Source organism: Alosa sapidissima, chromosome 11 (assembly GCF_018492685.1).
Source record: "Alosa sapidissima isolate fAloSap1 chromosome 11, fAloSap1.pri, whole genome shotgun sequence".
NCBI classification, from domain to species: domain Eukaryota; kingdom Metazoa; phylum Chordata; class Actinopteri; order Clupeiformes; family Clupeidae; genus Alosa; species Alosa sapidissima.
Genome location: NC_055967.1, coordinates 23,228,721 through 23,248,073, shown reverse-complemented (window position 1 = coordinate 23,248,073; position 19,353 = coordinate 23,228,721). Strand labels below are relative to the sequence as shown.

General features: G+C 44.2%; 1 protein-coding gene across 1 annotated transcript; it reads left to right on the top strand.

Annotated features, from left to right (window-relative positions):
- Window positions 1-3,198: 3,198 nt before the first annotated feature.
- LOC121724443 (pyruvate kinase PKM-like) lies at window positions 3,199-16,500 on the top strand. Its single transcript, XM_042111011.1, has 11 exons — window positions 3,199-3,297; window positions 4,026-4,198; window positions 4,746-4,837; window positions 7,142-7,273; window positions 7,696-7,882; window positions 8,129-8,399; window positions 8,809-8,959; window positions 9,535-9,687; window positions 13,684-13,850; window positions 15,248-15,429; window positions 16,282-16,500. Exons 2-11 carry the CDS (start codon window positions 4,054-4,056, stop codon window positions 16,386-16,388), a joined length of 1,587 nt encoding a protein of 528 aa, XP_041966945.1. The 5' UTR covers window positions 3,199-3,297; window positions 4,026-4,053; the 3' UTR covers window positions 16,389-16,500.
- Window positions 16,501-19,353: the final 2,853 nt, after the last annotated feature.

Below are 19,353 nucleotides of genomic sequence, written 5' to 3'. Positions count from 1 at the left end.
CAGTGTCGACATAAGAGTGACATGACAAGTCATAAACGTTTATGACATAACACTTCTGTTATTAAGTGACATACGGTTTTTGTCATCACAAGTTAGGGTTAGGTTATGGTTAGGGTTGGGGTTAGGATTAAGGTTAGAGGTTAGGATTAGGGTTAGGTTTCATGTGTCATGACAGTATCATGTGTTCATGACCGTGTCATGTCACTCTTCTGTCGATACTGTCAAGTAAAGTGTTACCGAATTAAAAAACAGAATTCAGGAAAAAGTATTTAAAACCATAGAACCTTTCTGTTTCTGCTGTCAGGGACACCAGCCACTAGATGGCAACATGTCTGTCATACCCATGCCAAAGGAAGGCTGCACCACACAGCCGTGGATGAGCAGACTAGAGACCAGAAATATTATGGATTCACATTTCCTTTCACCTCAGAGTGTGTGAGAGGCACCAGTCACTAGAAGGCAGTGTGTCTGTTCAGCTTGCTATGCCAGAGTTATGGCTGAATCACAGAAGTACTATATGAACAGACTAGAGTTGTTATATATATATATATATATAGAGAGAGAGAGAGAGGGGGGGGGGGGGGAGCGAGAGAGTATAGATATAGATGGCCCATTCAACCCAGAGCTCGCACACAGCACAAGATGTAAAAAACATTGGAGAACCCTTTTGCAATTATGTAAGCACATAATGTAATCTGAAAACTGCTGCCCTGTTTACAAAAAACAATGCAACTGATCTCAGCTGGTATTCTGTCTAAAATGGAGTAGAATCGAAATTTCTAAGTGACCCCAAAGTTTTGAACGGCAGCGTAAGTTTTGAACGTACTTGCTTTAAAGTGTATGACATCTGTAAAGTGAGTCATTGGGTGAGGAACATGACCTGTCTGTAGTTACTGGTGAGGAGTGGGTGTGAGAAACCTGTCCATGGTTACTGGTGAGCCAGTGGGTGAGGAACCTGTCCGTGGTTACTGGTTAGTCAGTGGGTGAGGAACATGTCCTGTCTATGGTTACTGGTCATGTGAAGGCCTGCTTAGTACTGTATGTCTGCAAATAGAAAATGAGAAACCAAAGTAATCTTTATTTATTTTTAGTTTATTTATTTGAGGATAAATAATGAATGGATGAATAAACATACAGTAAGAGTTATTTACTCTTATTTATATGAATAAACAACATACAGTAAGAGTTATTTACTCTTATTTATACAGTAAGAGTTAAGGCTATTTTGCATCTGTTGTCCATGGACTGATATTAGAAGGCCAGGTGTTGCAATTCAGAGGTCTATGTCCAGCCTAGACGACTAGTCATAGGCCTACACTGGCACCAACAGAGGGATCCTGAAGATGATGTGCCATCCGGTTGGACACACAGCTGTGCTGAAGCAAAGGCAGGAGCAGATAGCACATAGTGGCTCTTCTGCCCAGGCCAGGGCAGATATGCATAGCAACAGCAGGCTGCTGATAAGAGCCGCTGGCCTGTGAGAGGAGGGTTGCAGCTATAGTTCAACCGACATCCTCACTGACTATCCCTTACAGAAATGTCAGGTTTCTGGCGAAGTTGCAAGGTCATATTTTCACATGCAAATTAGGTTTCTGGCAAACAGTTGCGGTTAACTTTTGGTAGCCTAATGTTGCAGCACATTTGCGGCAATGTCATTATGCAAATTAGGTTTGTCACCAGAAGTTCACTGGAAGTTTGCCATTATTGGCTAAGTGTGATGGCAAATCACTGGCGAACACATTTGCCACTAGTGGCAAACTTCTCATTGTTGTCAGAAGTTTGCCTCATAGCGGCCAACACTGGCAAGAAACTTATGGCGATATTTTGTAGTGAACTCATTTGTTTCCCACAAATTACCCACAAGTTTGCTGCAAATCTGCCGAAAACATTAAATTTTTGTAAGGGATGCTCTGGGCGCCTATACCCCTAGTCTCCGCAGGGGTGAGGGAGAGAGCCTGGGCGCCTATAACCCTAGTCTCCGCAGGGGTGAGGGAGAGAGCCTGGGCGCCTATACCCCTAGCGTGCACGGGGTGAGGGTGACACACAACTCTATCTGTCATTTCCACATGATGACCCCTTGATCTATTTACAGATCTCTTATTGCCTCTCAGACATATCTGGTTTAGCTGGAGGTGGTGTGCCTTCATCCATGTAAACCTCTCAAAAACGGAACTGCTAGTCCTCCCAGCCATACCTAAACTATACACATCACGTCAAAATAAAAATTGACTCCCTGTCTGTTGCACCTACTAGGTTAGCAAGAAATTTAGGATTTATGCTCGATAACCAATCTTCTCCGATCATGTTGCTTCGGTCGCGCGGTCTTGCTGTTTCACAACATACAAAATCAGGCCTTACCTGACTCAATATGCTACCCAACTCCTGGTAGAGGCCATCATCTCACGACTTGATTACTGTAACGCCCTCCTGACAGGTCTCCCAGCCTTCACAGTGAAACCCCTTCAGATGATCCAGAACTCGGCGGTCCAGAACCCAAAAGGGCATATGTTATCCCGCTGCTCACAGAGTTACAGGACAGATCTCTCCAAGGGGGCTGCTGCCTGTCCCACCATCCATCACCAGGTCTGGTGGGCCAACATTTACAACCCCTGACATCACTGGGCTGGACCTGCTGACTAAATCAATATGGAACTTATTTTAAAAACAAAAAAAACTTTTCTCTTTGGAGCACAGTAGATTTTGCATAACAGCAATACTTGATTTGTATGCGTGTATGTCCTTTATATATTGATTCATTGCCATGTGTGACTCGTTGTTGTGCTACTCCACGTCTCTTTCTAATTGCCCCTAGGGGATAACATGCCTAATTGCCCCTAGAGGATAACTAGTTTACTAATAAACTAGTTTACTAAAAAATATAAATAAAAAAAAAGGTAAAAGTGGGCAGCTAGTCTCGTTTTTATTTTAACCTTTGAGTAGTGCACTGGACTGATCAGTATACGTTTTCTGATTGGTCAGTACTCAGGTCAGGTCGCATCACTCACTATTTGAAGTAGTTGTTTAATTTCATTTGAAAATAATCCCCTGTATATTTAATATAAACTACGGTTTAACTGTATAGATATAAATTTTACAAAGATGGTCGCATTCAAAACAGAAAACAACACTTTATAAGCCATTCAAAGACTCATATTAGGTCTATTTAAACACATTGTCCTCACGGAAGGTTATCACGCGCAGCCACCAGAAAGTAGTGCCAGTTAGTTTGGGGAGTAACTTTATAGGGCGCACAGCTGTCAAACGCTCTAGTCCCCACCGGCGTTCATCTGAGATAAGGTAAGACGCTACTAACCTCTTGCAAGTCAGAATGAAAGTCAATTACTTGTTTCTGCTGGTTGTGGGGCCATTTTGAGCCAGCTTTGATTTGAATATAAACCTAACGAAATATCCCATAGGCTGATATCCAATTTGACTGCAACATTAAATGGTATAGCCTGAAGTAAATGGTATAGCCTGAAGTATATTTCGAATACATCTTAGCTAGCAAGTGATTGAATAAATGGTTGTTAATACGTTGTGTTCTGTATTCATGTTTCAGACTTTCTTGCCATTACAGCCTAGTTTCTTTAATGTTTGGTCCTAGCCTATCTTAAAACATCTGTTAGGTCGCTTGGCAACAAAAAAAAAAACACTTTAGAAATTACTTCTGTGAAGGTCCTTGCAATAATGACAATGAACCAAGTCCCTCTTTCAGCATGTTACCACAGTCATTTAGTGGGCCTACACACAACACTTAGCCTACTATATGTTTGTTCTTGAGCCTTTTAAAGATTAAACACAGTAGTAATGATTCCTCCACAGCCTACTAAAAGTATGGATTATAGATGGTTTGAAACTGATAAAGATGCTCATTTGACGCCATGCACTTCTTTCCTCATCTCCTGCACTTGACACTTGACCTTTTAGTCATTTTAATTATTGTCACATCTTTGCAATCAGACAGTTGATCCCTTAAGTTTGTAATAAGTGTCTAATAATGTTGCCTTCTCTCCACTTCTCTCCAGGACCTTCCCGGCAGACCCAGCTCCCACCATGGCAAAGGATACAGGCTCCGCGTTCATCCAGCACCAGCAGCTGCATGCTGCCATGGCAGACTCCTTCCTGGAGCACACGTGTCTGCTGGACATCGACTCCAAGCCCACCGTGTCCCGCAACACGGGCATCATCTGCACCATTGGTTAGTAGCTGCTAGCTAGTTACCCTGAATGGGACCATGAGTAGATACATATTTACTTGACACTTGACATTTTAGTCATTTTATTTTTTGCCACATCTTTGCAATCAGACAGTTGATCCCTTAAGTTTGTAATAAATAAGTGTTTAATAATGTTGCATATTTGTGCAATATATTACAAATTTACTCATTGAACAGATGCTTTTGCCCAGTCAGACTGGCAGTACACACATATATTTTAGTTCATTAGTTGCCTGGGGATTAAAGACATGAATAATTGTCATTAGAACCTTCCTGTACCAGCAAAACACACTGTCCTATCCGCACTGTTCAAATCACACATGTATTACTCCACTTGTGTTTGTTTATTCTATCCTGTTCCACTTGAATCTGCTATTCTATGTTCCACTGTTAATGTTCCTTTAACATCAGTGAAACATAAATAAGTGTAAATAGTGTATATGATAAGCCTTATCTTAGTGCTGTCTAGCAAAAAGTGCAAGGAGAAACAGCCCATAGAATGTTACTTCTCTCTCTCATTTCCCCACAGGGCCAGCTTCCCGCTCTGTGGATATGCTGAAGCAGATGATCAAAGCCGGGATGAACATTGCTCGTATGAATTTCTCTCACGGAACTCATGAGGTGAGCATGTGCTGAGATTTTTACAGCGGCTTTAGAGCACCTAATGCACCTCACAACCAGAGCACAATGAGAGAACAGTGCAACACGCAACCCTGTGGCTAATGCCACCTCACAACTCAGCTTAGAGACAACAGTGCAACAGTGCCCTGTGGCTTCATTTCATTGTGTTAAAATATAGAAATCAGGTCACTGTCCTAAAAGCACTAGACATGGCAGCTGTTCTGTAAGCTTTGTGAGCGTTTCCCGTGTCACTGTTGCTGTCCTCCGCAGCAGAGGCTGGCCCACTGAGTGATGTCTCTGAATGCGGGTGGCCATGGCCACAGCTGAGCGGGGCTGTGGAAATGTCAGGGCCTGAAAGATGATCTAGTAGCCTTTCTTAACCCTCCTCTGCCCTCCACAGCAGCCTCGCCTCTGCCGCCTGAGCCTAATAACCTTTCACCTTTAAAAGTCAGGACTCCGCCTGGCCTTTGCATTGCTTCAGGCGTCATGCTAGAGACCAGGGCATCAAATCTATAGACAAGTGATACAGGTGATGACCTTAGACGGTGCTTAAAATAAGATCAAGACAACAACGTATGCCAGGTTGAAGACATTTAGCAGTCACTCGAGGAAAGCGACATCTAAAGTTCAAAGGTCATGGCTGAATCCCCATGACCTGTTGTATTTAAACGTCGACCCTCAGAAAAGGTTAAGGAGAATACCCAATGCTCCGTGTCTGCACCATGGAGCAGACCTCTGTAAAAGATCCTCTATATTTCAAACCCAGTCTGATATCTTTGGGCTTTTTAAGAACCAAGCCTACTGTCAGCAAATCTGCAGTCTATACAGGTCAGATCAACATTTTCAGACAAAATGCACACACACACACACACACACACACACACACACACACACACACACACACACACACACACACACACACACACTTCAGCTCAGTCACCTGTTCACCTGCTCCTCAAATAGTTAGTTTTGGAACAACATGCACCATTATGAAGTACAACTTCAAGGTATGCACCAGTACAGTAGACTTGAGCAATAATAATAATAATGTTTGTGTTGAATTTTCTAACATGATTCAGCCAATCATAATCAAGGACTGGAACTATCCATTTTAGACGGTCAAGGTCAAGGATAGGAGCTGCTGAGGTGGGCATGGCAAGTTTGAATAAATTAAAAAACTGCAATTCTTGAAGTCCAAATAGAAACTAAATCCAGACTCTGTTTAAACTTTACATAGTTATGACTAACGTTTGAGTTAGTGTTAGTTGTAATAGTGGCCACTGTGTTAAACTGTACATAGTTATAACTAGTGTTTGAGTTAGTATTGGTTGTAATAGTGCCCGTCTTGTTAAACTTTACATAGTTATAACTAACGTTTGAGTTTGTGTTAGTTGTAATAGTGGCCATTGTGTTAAACTTTACATAGTTATAACTAATGTTCGATTTAGTGTTGGTTGTAATAGTGCCCATTGTATTAAACTGTACATAGTTATAACTAGTGTTTGAGTTAGTATTGGTTGTAATAGTGCCCATCGTATTAGACTGTACATAGTTATAACTAGTGTTTGGGTTAGTGTGTGGTTGCAATAGTGCCCATCGTGTTCCTGGTGTTTCTAAAAGCTCCCCTGGTGCGGTGCCAAGGGGGTGGGTGTATTTTTAGGTCATTCATTCTGGGATATGTGGGATTACAAGTCCTGCCCACGCGGAAAGGTCACCCCACTACCATACGTGTGTGTGTGTAACTACACACTGAAGCCACGCTTCACCAGGGTGCAGGGACAACAGAAGGCCACAGGCACAAATGGCCCTGCCAAATTACAGCAAATTACATTATGCAACTGCTGTAGTCGAAGACAAACTTGTAACACGATGCCCCATCTCTCTGTGTAGCACTGAAAGATCATTTATAGGGGTTTTCATACATTTAAAAATACGATACCCCATGGCACAGTCAACCTTACCGTGATCATAGATTTCATACTTTACCCACCTCTTATTTTACCACTACACCCCTGTTTATAGGGGTTTTCATACATTCCTCTCAGTCCAACACAGCAGGTACATTAAATTAAATTCTGAAAGTATATGCCTGCATTTGTACACTACTCACGGACAGTTAGAGATACCTGGCTTTCGGGTCAAATTTAATGTTTCAGTACAGAGAGTATTGAAACACTGAATTGTTGGACATGCACATTAAAAGGTTTAGAGATGGTCACATTAAGTTCACCTGTAAAGGTTATAGTGGAGATGGTAGAGGTCTGGAAAACCTGCTGATGAGTATGAATACGCCTGTCTTTTCAGTACCACGCTGAAACCATCAAGAATGTGCGTGAGGCTGCAGCAAGCTTCCAGCCGGGAAGCCTTGATTACAGACCCATCGCCGTCGCCTTGGATACCAAGGGCCCAGAGATCAGGACTGGACTCATCAAGGGCGTGAGTATGACATGCTCTTTGTTCCACCATAACATTAATCTAAGAACGTGACCTGCTAACAGGCTTTCTCTGCCAGCAGAACACCTATCTGAGTAACCTTAGCAGTAGAGTAAAGTTAGCAGTGGACATGCATGCCTTGCTAACTTGCTTTCTCCTCTAGCATAATGCTATTCTGATTGATGTTAGCAGTGGAGTGAAGTAAGCAGTGGAAATGCATGATTTGCTAACATGCTTTCTCTAACATAATGCTACTGTGTGTGATGTTAGTAGTGGAAATGCATGCCATGTTAACAAGATTTCTGCTTTATCATAATGCTGTTGTGAGTGATGTTAGCAGAAAAAGCTGTTGTGTAGGTTTGTGTTGAGAGCGCTGGCCTGAAGGTCGTGACCTAACAGCAGTGACTGTTGCGTCTGCTCCTCAGAGTGGTGAGAAGGAGGTACAACTCGTCAAGGGCGAGCACATCAAGCTCACCCTGGATGAAAAATACATGGACAACTGTGATGAGAAGAACCTGTGGTTGGACTACAAGAACATCACCAAGGTGGTGCAAGTTGGAAGCCACATCTTCATTGATGATGGCCTCATCTCTGTCAAGGTTGTGAACATTGGTGAGTTTGAGCACTTTTCATGTGTAACAGTTCTGTAACTGTAGTTCATGCAGGTGTTAATAAAAGGGACACTAGTACACACTTAACCTAGCAGGTCTGTTCAGCAATTTCTGCTTAGATCCAGATGATTGGTTCAAGTTGCTAAATCATGTCAGATACCAGACCACCTCCTTTCCACCTTGCTGTCTTCATCAAGTTCTCCCTATCTGTCCCTGGCCTCACCTGTGCCTGTGTACCTGTCCACAGGCAGCGACCACCTTGAGTGTGAGATTGAGAATGGTGGTATGCTTGGCAGCAAGAAGGGTGTGAACCTGCCCGGTGCTGCCGTGGATCTGCCCGCCGTATCTGAGAAGGACAAGCAGGATCTGCTGTTCGGTGTGGAGCAGGGCGTCGACATGGTGTTCGCCTCCTTCATCCGCAAGGCCGCCGACGTGCATGCCGTCAGGAAGGTGCTGGGAGACAAGGGCAAGGACATCAAGATCATCAGCAAGCTGGAGAACCATGAGGGCTGCCGCAGGTGGGTTACCCCTGGGGCCCAGAGTTACTCACAGCAGAGGAGCTCACAGAGACAGTCAGTGGAGGTTAACCAGCTAAGCACACAAACCCTTCAGCCCTCTTCCCTTTCCATACAGTAGCTTCTGATTTGGCTCGGATTCATGATTGAATCATTTTCCTGATTTCCTGACTTCTTTGGCAGAGCATCTTCCCAGACTATATACTATAGTATGCTGACTCATGCTGTAGATGGGTAGAGCATATCTAGATGACATAGTTGTCATGAAAAAAGATGCTTAAGTGGTTGATAAGGGGATTTATCATTCAGTTCAGTGAGACCACTAAACTCTGGAGAGAGATTCTGATTTGATTCTTGCCTGAGAATGAGCGTGTTGAATGATGAATCTGCTGTGGCTGCGGTTGTGCCACAGGTTTGACGAGATCCTGGAGGCCAGTGATGGCATCATGGTTGCCCGCGGTGACATGGGTATTGAGATCCCAACAGAGAAGGTGTTCCTGGCCCAGAAGATGATGATCAGCCGCTCCAACAGACTGGGCAAGCCCATCACCTGTGCCACACAGGTAAGTAGGTGTGGTTAACTTCTCATAAACATTATCAAGCTAGCACTGTGGTTTAGGTTGGATGTGATATGAAGATGTATCCTCTGTACTGTAGCTTAAATGTTATTCCTCATATTTCTGCTAAATGAATAAAGGTAAAGGCAGTGTGGTGGCTTCATGATTGAGATTAGTATAGTCTATCAGCAGGTCAAGTCATGTCCATAGAGACCTATAGTCTAGAATCAGGTTAAGTCATGCCCATAGAGAGACCTATAGTCTAGAAGCAGGTCAGGTCATGTCCATAGAGAGACTATGGCCTCCTCATGATTGAGATCAGGATAGTCCAGCAGCAGGTCAGGTCATGCCCCTAGAGAGATTGAGATCATGAAAGGAGCTGGACCATGGTCAGGTTGGTGACCTGTGTCCTGTTGTGTGTAAAAGTTCTACTAAGTTCTGCTGAGGTTTCCTGAGTACTACTGAGTTCTGCTGAGTTCCCCTGAGTTCTACTGAGTTCCCCTGAGTTCCCCGAGTTCTACCCAGTTCCCCTGAGGTGTCCTGATTTTACTGAGTTCTGAGATCTCCGCTCCTATTGGCAGATGTTGGAAAGCATGATCAAGAAGCCCCGCCCCACTCGCGCAGAGAGCAGTGATGTGGCCAACGCCGTACTGGACGGTGCCGACTGCATCATGCTGAGTGGTGAGACCGCCAAGGGAGACTACCCTCTGGAGTGCGTCCGCATGCAGCACAATGTAAGAGCACACGCACACACACACACACACACACACACAAACACTCACACTTACACGAACACACACACACACACACACACACATACATACACATACATACACACACACACACACACACACACACACACACACACACACACACAAACGCACACATACATACACGCACATACATACACACCCATACACGGTGCCTCCACATTTGCCCAACCCCCATCACACTACCCCAACCCGCTTTACTGCACACTATGCTCAAAGTGAAAGGTCCATCCCTGCTTGGGCTTCAGCTGATGGGCATCAGGCAGTGGATTTTACTATGATCACAGTTATGATGTTTGTTTTTACATTTTTTAATACAGTATATTTTTCAAAAAATACCTTGTTAAAGGAACACGCCGACTTTTTGGGATTCCGTGTTTCCTCCAGAGTTAGATAAGTTGATACATACCCGTCTCATCTCCGTGCGTGTAGTTAGTCGGTCTGATGCACCCACCGATAGCCTAGCTTAGCAAAGTTGCCTCGAAGTGGCCGGCTCCAATAGCCTACACCTCCCAATAGTGACAAAAGAACGCCAACATTTTCCTAATTAAATGCTGTGATTTGTATAGTTACAATGTGTACAAATAACAATGTCAAATGAGACACAGTCATTTTGTAAGCATTCAGGCAAAGCATTGGCAAAGTCGCCTTGTTCCTTTTTAGTCCCTTTGAAGATATACTGTGTATATTTCATGTCTGTATTATGTAGAACTGAATAAGTGTGGTTGTGGTTGATATTTTGAGTTGGCTAAGGCCCTTTTGAGGATATACTGCGTACCGTATTTTCCGGACTATAAGTCGCTCCGGAGTATAAGTCGCATTAGTCAAATGCGTCATGAACAGGAAAAAAACATATATAAGTCGCACTGGACTATAAGTCGCATATATTTAGAAATGTATTTCACAAAATCCAAAACCAAAAACAGAAACTATGTAACTGGACTACTGAGGCCAAAAAGATTAATGTTAATGAAGGTCTAATTCTAAAGCAAAAGATTCACTGAAAGAAAATGCCATGTGGTACACCAAAATGTAGCTAAAATGTGGAGAATACAATGCAATCAAGCATATTGGGCAATGTGGAGTCACAAGCTGGCAGCAGATTAAATTTTCCTGAGAGAGAAAAAGATGGTTTTAAAAGGACGTGACCGAAGCAAGCCAGGCATAGACCTATAGGCCCGAAGGTAATATTTACAAAAGATTCACTGAACAAAAAATGTTGATGTAGTACAGTGGTCCCCAAACTTTTTCTTCCGAGGGCCAGCTCACTATGCCTGGCTCTAAGAGAGGGCCAGAGACTCACCTTAGTTGAATATTCCATTACATTTAATCATAGGCTACTGCAATTTAATACTATTGTTAGCTGTGTTTATATTGCAATCATTCCATATCAGTATAAAATGTAGCTCAAATGAAATAATACTAGTAAAAAAATAGCATTCCCAAAAGTATTAGCAGGGAGTCCCAAAAGTGTATTTTATTCAAAATGTGTGAACTCTGAACTCTGTGTCTTTGCATACACAGCTCAAGTTGTGAACAAGCAATATCCTACAAATAATTTGAAGTTCTCAAACTATGAGAGTTTTATGAAGTGCTGGCAAGTACATGAATATTTAGTTTTATGAAGTGCTGGCAAATAGTACATGAATATTTAGCTAAAAATGTAGAGAATGCAATGCAATCAAGCATTTTGGGCGATGTGGAGTGAGAAGCCGGCAGCAGATTAAATGCCCATGAGAGAGAAAAGATGCGGTTTTAAAAAGAAGTGCACAGACCGGTTTTAATAGGACGTGCAGACCAAAGCTGCAGCAAGCAGGTGATATTTAGAAATGTATTTCACAAAATCCAAGACCAAGAACAGACAGATGTAACTGGACACATAGGGGCCAAAAATATTGAGAATGTTAATGAAGACGAAGGAGTGAATAGCGGCAAGAGGCAAGCCGAAGGTTGCTGACGAGTGCCTGCGCTAATTGTAAAGCAATTTACAAAAGATTCACTGAACAAAAAATGCTGATGTGGTACATGAACATTTAGCTAAAAATGTGGAGAATGCAATGCAAGCAAGCATTTTGGACGATATATTGGCACAAGCTGGCAGCAGAAGAAATACTCGGCTGGCCACCTCCGAGAGAGCAAGAGAAAAAAATATGCGCATTTAAAACTAGGGCCTAAATTTCAGCGTGGGATTGTGTTTTTGCGCATAAGTTCTTAAGTATTGAGCATAGTAATAAAAGTCCCACAACTCCATCATAATGAGATAAATTCCCACACATGTTACAGCACTGTCTGATAACGTTAATATAATAATGGAACGGCCTGAATGCGGGACTATTGACTGGACAGACCAACTCTGACTTCAATTGAACCCCATGCCACACACAAGCGCGCGCAGGACCACTTTGCGGGTGCCCCTCTCTCTCCCTCTCTCACCGCTGAAGTCAAATTATAGCCCAGGGGCTTCTACATCAACCGCGATCGACAGGAAAGGAAAACAAACGTGTTTTCAACGTGTTGGAGACTCGTGGTGTAAGACAATGACTTTTCATTGGCAACAATATTAAACCAACCAACAAAATAAAATATTAAGAAGAGCTCTTTTATGAGTTAAATTGAAACAAAATTATTACTGGCCTTTATTTGTCCGAATCTGAGGCCCGGCTATAAATAGAATCCCGGCCATAATTTGAGGCTTTACGGTAGGTATGCACGTGTGCTTCAGGCATAGGGCTACCTAATCTCTGACTGAAAGTGCACAGAACTTGTGCATTTGAGAGCGCTTTCTCGCAGCTAGACAGTTATTTTTCATGTAGGGTTCATGTCAGTTAATATGAATTAACATTTAAAAACATGTTAAATTATATATTTTTTCATTTATAGGCCTAAGTCGCACCTGACTATAAGTCGCAGGGCCAGCCAAACTATGAAAAAAAGTGCGACGTATAGTCCAGAAAATACGGTATACATTATGTGTACTATAGAACTGAAGAACTGAGTAATGCTGTACAGTACGTCAGTGGTCCCCAAACTACGGCCCGCGGGGCGGATACAGCCCGCCACCTCATTTTGGGTGGCCCCCCAAAACATGTCCGTGGTATATAGCATCTGGCCCGCATGGGACTACGACATCATCAAACTATAACCTCCGTAATTTCCCCCATTCATTCTCTATGGCGAGTCTTAATAGTACACATGTAATACTCTTTTTGTCCACTGGTGGTTGTTTTGGCGCTGTTTCGCGTTTGCCATTGAAAACAGAATGAAATGTAGGCCTACCTGCAAACAAGGTAAGCGGTACTGCATCAGTGCTCAAAGTATTCTAAAAGTTTATCAATTAATTGTTAATAACTAACTAACTTCTATTCAAGTCATATTTCTGGGACTTTCTGGGATAATTATTTCTATTTTTTATTCACTCGTTCAAATGTTCATACAAATTCACAATTCACAAAGTTCTCATCAGGTGAGTAAAAGTGGTCATTTCAGATGTTTTTGCCAGCACTTCATAAAACTCTCATAGTTTGAGAACTTCAAATTATTTGTAGGATATTGCTTGTTCACAACTTGAGCGGTGTATGCAAAGACACAGAGTTCAGAGTTCACACATTTTGAATAAAATACACTTTTTGGACTCCCTGCTAATACTTTTGGGAATGCTATTTTTTACTAGTATTATTTCATTTGAGCTACATTTTATACTGATATGGAATAATTGCAATATAAATACAGCTAACAATAGTATTAAATTGCAGTAGCCTATGATTAAATGTAATGGAATATTCAACTAAGGTGAGTTTCTGGCCCTCTCTTAGAGCCAGGCATAGTGAGCTGGCCCTCGGAAGGAAAAGTTTGGGGACCACTGCTGTACGTGATCGATGTTTTGGTTTGTGTGGCCTAATGTCAGATATCTCATCACTGCCTCTCTGTCTCTCTCTCTCTCCCCGTGTCCCCGTGGTGCAGATCGCCCGTGAGGCCGAGGCGGCCATGTTCCACAGGCAGCTGTTCGAGGAGCTGCGCCGCGTTACCCACCTGACACGTGACCCCACAGAGACCGTTGCCATCGGCGCCGTCGAGGCCTCCTTCAAGTGCTGCGCCAACGCCATTATCGTCCTCACCAAATCCGGCAGGTCAGAGAGCGCACAAACACACACACATACACACACACACGCGCACACACACACACATACACATACACATACACACATACACACACACACACACACACACACATACATACGCACACACACACACACACACACACACACATACACACACGCACACACACACACACAAACACACACACATACACACACACACACACACACATACACATACACACATACATACACACACACACACATACACATACACATACACACATACACATACACACATACATACACACATACATACGCACACACACACACACACACGTACACACACACACACACACACATACACATACACACATACATACACACACACACACACACACACATACACACACACACACACACACACACACACACACACACACATACATACGCACACACACACACACACACACAGACACACACACAGACACACACAGCTCTACAGCGCTAATGGAGTACAGTGGTGACCTAAATGCCAGAGCTTCGCATGGCGACCTTTCCAGTTCCTGAACCTTGACATTCACCAAGTTAATTTTAACTCAGTTGTCCACCTCAGGGCTACACACACATGGACATGGTATACAGACATGCACACATACACACACACATGAACACGTACACACAACACAGATGTGTACCTGTGTGTCTTCTTAGAAAGGGCCCTTAGAGAGTTTTAATCATTATCATGAATCAGGCTGTAGTGTGATTAACTGGCAATGCAACACTTCAGTCTCTTTGAGTGTGTGTGTGTGTGTGTGTGTGTGTGTGTGTGTGTGTGTGTGTGTGTGTGTGTGTGCTGAAACTGGACGCGGGCCCACATGGGCTCATATGATGGACAGCTGTGAATGTATGCGTGGGGCCGTCTGCCGCTATCGTACACTCCCACACATGCATGTCAATCTCAACAAGGCACAAGAAAGACTACAGTTCCCACAATGCAATGAGATATGTTCACAGTATTTGAGGGCAGAAGTGGCCTTTGACTTTTGGCCTTTACTTTGTTTTTTTCATTTATCTCATTAAATGTGCACAGATAGAGAATAAGAGATGTATTTTTGGGGCTTGCTACCATACAAACATGATACTATATTGTTTTTTTATCCTATCCATCTGTAAGGTTTCCTTTAGTTCAAGTGTATCTGACTCCTCCTCCTTTAGTTCAGGTGTGTCTGGCCCCTCCTCCTTTAGTTCAGGTGTATCTGACTCCTCCTCCTTTAGTTCAGGTGTGTCTGGCCCCTCCTCCTTTAGTTCAGGTGTATCTGACTCCTCCTCCTTTCATTCAGGTGTGTCTGGCTCCTCCTCCTTTAGTTCAGGTGTATCTGACTCCTCCTCCTTTAGTTCAGGTGTGTCTGACCCCTGTCTCTCCACAGGTCTGCTCACATGCTGTCCAGGTACCGCCCCCGCGCTCCAATCATAGCCGTGACCCGTAACGAGCAGGCCGCCCGCCAGGCTCACCTGTACCGCGGCATCTACCCAGTCCTCTACACCAAGAATGCCCACGACGTCTGGGCCGAGGATGTTGACCTGCGCGTCAACTTCGCCCTGGAGATAGGTAAGGGCCAGTCTCTCCATCTGACCAATCACACACGCTCACAGGGTTAGGATCAGACCGTCTGACCAATCACACATGCACATAGTGTTAGGGTCAGACCATCTGACCAATCACACACGCTCACAGGGTTAGGATCAGACCGTCTGACCAATCACACATGCACATAGTGTTAGGGTCAGACCATCTGACCAATTACACGTGCACACAGGGTTAGGGTCAGACCATCTGACCAATCACACACGCTCACAGGGTTAGGGTCAGGCCATCTGACCAATCACAGGGTTACAGGCAGAGTGAGGACAGCATGAAGCCATCTTCCCTGAGATGACACGTTTCATCAGTGATGTACAAGCTTCATTTCATGTTTGAAGATATTCCTTTCATTGCATGTCTACTGATAGTTCTAGACACAGGTGAATAACTACGTATGCTGGTAATGATTACTTTGAGAACACAGTATCTCCCAGTATCTGAGTTAACATTAAATTAACACTCTACACTGAAACCAGTGATGTTTAATTAACACTCTACACTGACACCAGTGATGCTTAATTAACACTCTACACTGAAACCAGTGATGTTTAATTAACACTCTACACTGAAACCAGTGATGCTTAATTAACACTCTACACTGAAACCAGTGATGCTTAATTAACACTCTACACTGAAACCAGTGATGCTTAATTAACACTCTACACTGAAACCAGTGATGCTTAATTAACACTCTACACTGAAACCAGTGATGCTTAATTAACACTCTACACTGACACCAGTGATGCTTAATTAACACTCTACACTGACACCAGTGATGCTTAAAGGAATGCAAAATCTCCCTCCTTTTTCTCTACTCAGGCAAGCACCACAAGTTCTTCAAGGCTGGCGATGTGGTTATCGTGGTGACTGGCTGGCGTCCAGGCTCCGGTTACACCAACACCATGCGTGTTGTTCTGGTGCCTTGAACACTCCCCACCCCCCCCCACCCCCCACACACACACACACACACAAATAAACCATGTGCCCTTCAGACTCCCCCACCATGGAACAGAAACACAATAAAAAATAAAAAACTTGTATAGTGTCTTGACTCCCACAGTGCTGTCTACACACAGGTGTGGTGTCTCACACACCCCACCCTACCCCCCTACCCCATCATGTGTGTGTGAGTGTGTGTGTGTGTGTGTGTGTGTGTGTATGTGTGTGTGTGTTGTGTGTGTGTCATCATTAGTTAACAGATTAAACATGATGAACCGGTTTGTGAGAGGGGGGCAGTAATCCCTGTGTTGAGAAGGCCTTTAAGGTTCTGCTGTGTTTCTACACACACACACACACACTCACACACACACACAAACACAAACAGACAGACAGACACACACAAACAGACTCACACACTCACCTGTTACCTCTTCACACTCATATCCCCATTCTGGCCTCCACTAACTGACACATTGAGTCTGAGAGTGTGCCCTGATTGGATGTCCACCTGACACATTGAGTTTGAGAGTGTGTGCTGATTGGATATCTACCTGCAGTGATGCGTGTCTTCCTCCTCCAAGTGACAACCTCATGCAGTGGTGACTGATGTGGGCTCTCTCAACAGTGCCACCTGCTGGTGGTATGAGGAAGTGCAGGGATTATAAAGTCTGGGTCAGCTGAATGTCACCTGGTGTCTCTGCCATTCTCAGAGCATGAGGTCGGCCCTCACAGCAGAGTTGTAAAAGTCCGGCTTCAGAAAGTAAAGGTCCTGCCACATATTTGCTCCAACCATTCACTAAATCAGCTGAATCTAATAAGTACAACTCCTCAGCCAGGTAGATGAGCTAATTAGTGAAATCACCTGTGTTAAATGCACAGGTAGAAACAATACATGGTAGCACTTTTACTTTCTGAAGCTGGACTTTTACACCTCTGCCTCACAGTCAGTGTTACTACAGGATCAGCGGGGTGGCTGTCTACACAGCCCAGATGAGAATATTAAAAGTGCACCCTGCGTCTGCGGAGCTCCCCTTTAACACTTTAGGCAGTCTGCCACAGCATGCACTTGCTGGATTGCCAAATTGGTCAATCTAAACAATACATCATTCATCAGCTAAATCATTTTTTAACAGCATCATGTGAAAAAAAAATGGAAATCCATACTGAACCAATACACTGTGAAATATGCAAGGGTGTTTTTCTGCATTAAAACACATAAAATAAGCCGTAGAGACAGTCATTTTCGTTGATCAACCACTACAGAGCTTGGCCTGTATGCTATAGCCCCAAATCGCAAGCAGTGGATTAGCTAGGGGCAGTAAGCTAAACGATTCCCAAATAGCATTTTTTTTAACCAGTAATATTGTTCAAAGCAGCACCAAACCTTGTCAGGGTCTCTACACATAAAATGAACCACCAACAATCTAGTTAGCGAACGCAGTGTTTATTACAGAAGACTGTTAATTACGCTGGAAATACACTTTAATGTGTGCTGCGCTATGCTGCTTTTCTATCGGCCTCCTAGAAGCTTTGTGTGCAACGTCAGAATAGTGCAAATCTGTCTCTGAATATGTATCTTAGGCTACACATCAGATTCTCCTCAGCGTGTAGCCATGTCTGCATGTGTGTCCACGCCAGTCACAGACACCCACAGCCACTAGGTGGCGATGTGTAAACATGAGAGCAGTTGGCAGAGCGACGGCTGGCCTCCCTGACAGAGGACGGATGGCTCGGAGCGAGTAGGCCTAGTCGCTCATCAGGTGAAATATGAGAGCCATAGAGCAGCTCTCGCCATGAACTCATTTAATTAGCCGCTCAAAGAGCACTTCAGCAGATTGACACATCAGCCGTCACAACTAAACGCACCACAAGCCATGGATGGCGCTCCACTCCCATTGGTTGGGTTTCACTAGACCAGCAAAAATAAGCTCTCAACGTACTGTCAAAGGAGAGGACGCTATGATTATGAGTGTGATCCTCTGTATGTGTGTGTGTGTGTGTGTGTGTTTGTAGGGAAGAGGATTCCTTGTGCACTGTAAAGGTCATCTGTGTGTATTACACTTGACATGTTATTCTCCCCTTATCTCAGTTCCGCGTCCATCTTAAAAGAGTTCCGAGGCTCACTGCGGTATGGTCAGACGAGAGCCCCCTCATCCTGCATCAGAACGCGCTTCTCACTGAGTGTGTGTGTGTGAAGGAGAGAGAGAGACAGAGAGAGAAAGACAATGAGTCAGAATGAGTGCGTGTGTGAGAGAGAGAGGTTGTGTGTGTGTGTGTGTGTGTGACTGAGCCGTCTACATTTCACATTGGAATTCGCGTCACCTCACAGTGTCCTGCAGACAAGACAGATCCATCTCACCTGCACAGACACCGTGTGTGTGTGTGTGGCAGTGACGCGCCTTGGTGCTAAAAGCAACCAGTGTGAGGCAGAGCTGTGTGTGTGTGTGTGTATGTATATGTTGGGGGTGTACTCTGCTAACAGCGTCAGGTGCGCAGTGCTGCGTCAGGAAAGTGGGGAAGGACGCCAGCGCTTTGTTTGTGTGTGTGTGTGTGTGTGTGTGTGTGTGTATGCGTGTATGCGGCGTCAGGTGCGCTCATAGGCGCACTGCTGCGTCGGGAGTGGGGGAGGAGGACGCTAGGGCTGTTGCCTAGCGAGGGATTAATCCTGCAGAGAGAGGAGGAAGTGGGTGATGCTATCTGCCTCTGTCTCATGGCCTACATCAGAGACAGCCTGGATCTGATAGACCAGCACACACACACAAACACACACAGACACACACACACACACTGTGCACACTCATACACACATGCACACAGTCATGCTTTCTTCATACACACACATTCTTCACACACATGCACCCCCCAGGGCAGGACTACCGACTGCCACTGCAGAGGCTGGACTCTCAAGGACATGACCTTCCAGTTCCCACTGTCTCAGGGCTGAGGAGAAGA

What these genes read in the sequence shown, in the direction of transcription:
- LOC121724443 (XM_042111011.1), top strand. Translation starts at nt 4,054, where the DNA reads ATGGCAAAGGATACAGGCTCCGCGTTCATCCAGCACCAGCAGCTGCAT. An exon ending in GGGCATCATCTGCACCATTG is followed by an intron (nt 4,199 to 4,745) that starts GTTAGTAGCTGC and finishes ATTTCCCCACAG; the next exon opens with GGCCAGCTTCCCGCTCTGTG. An exon ending in GGACTGGACTCATCAAGGGC is followed by an intron (nt 7,274 to 7,695) that starts GTGAGTATGACA and finishes TCTGCTCCTCAG; the next exon opens with AGTGGTGAGAAGGAGGTACA.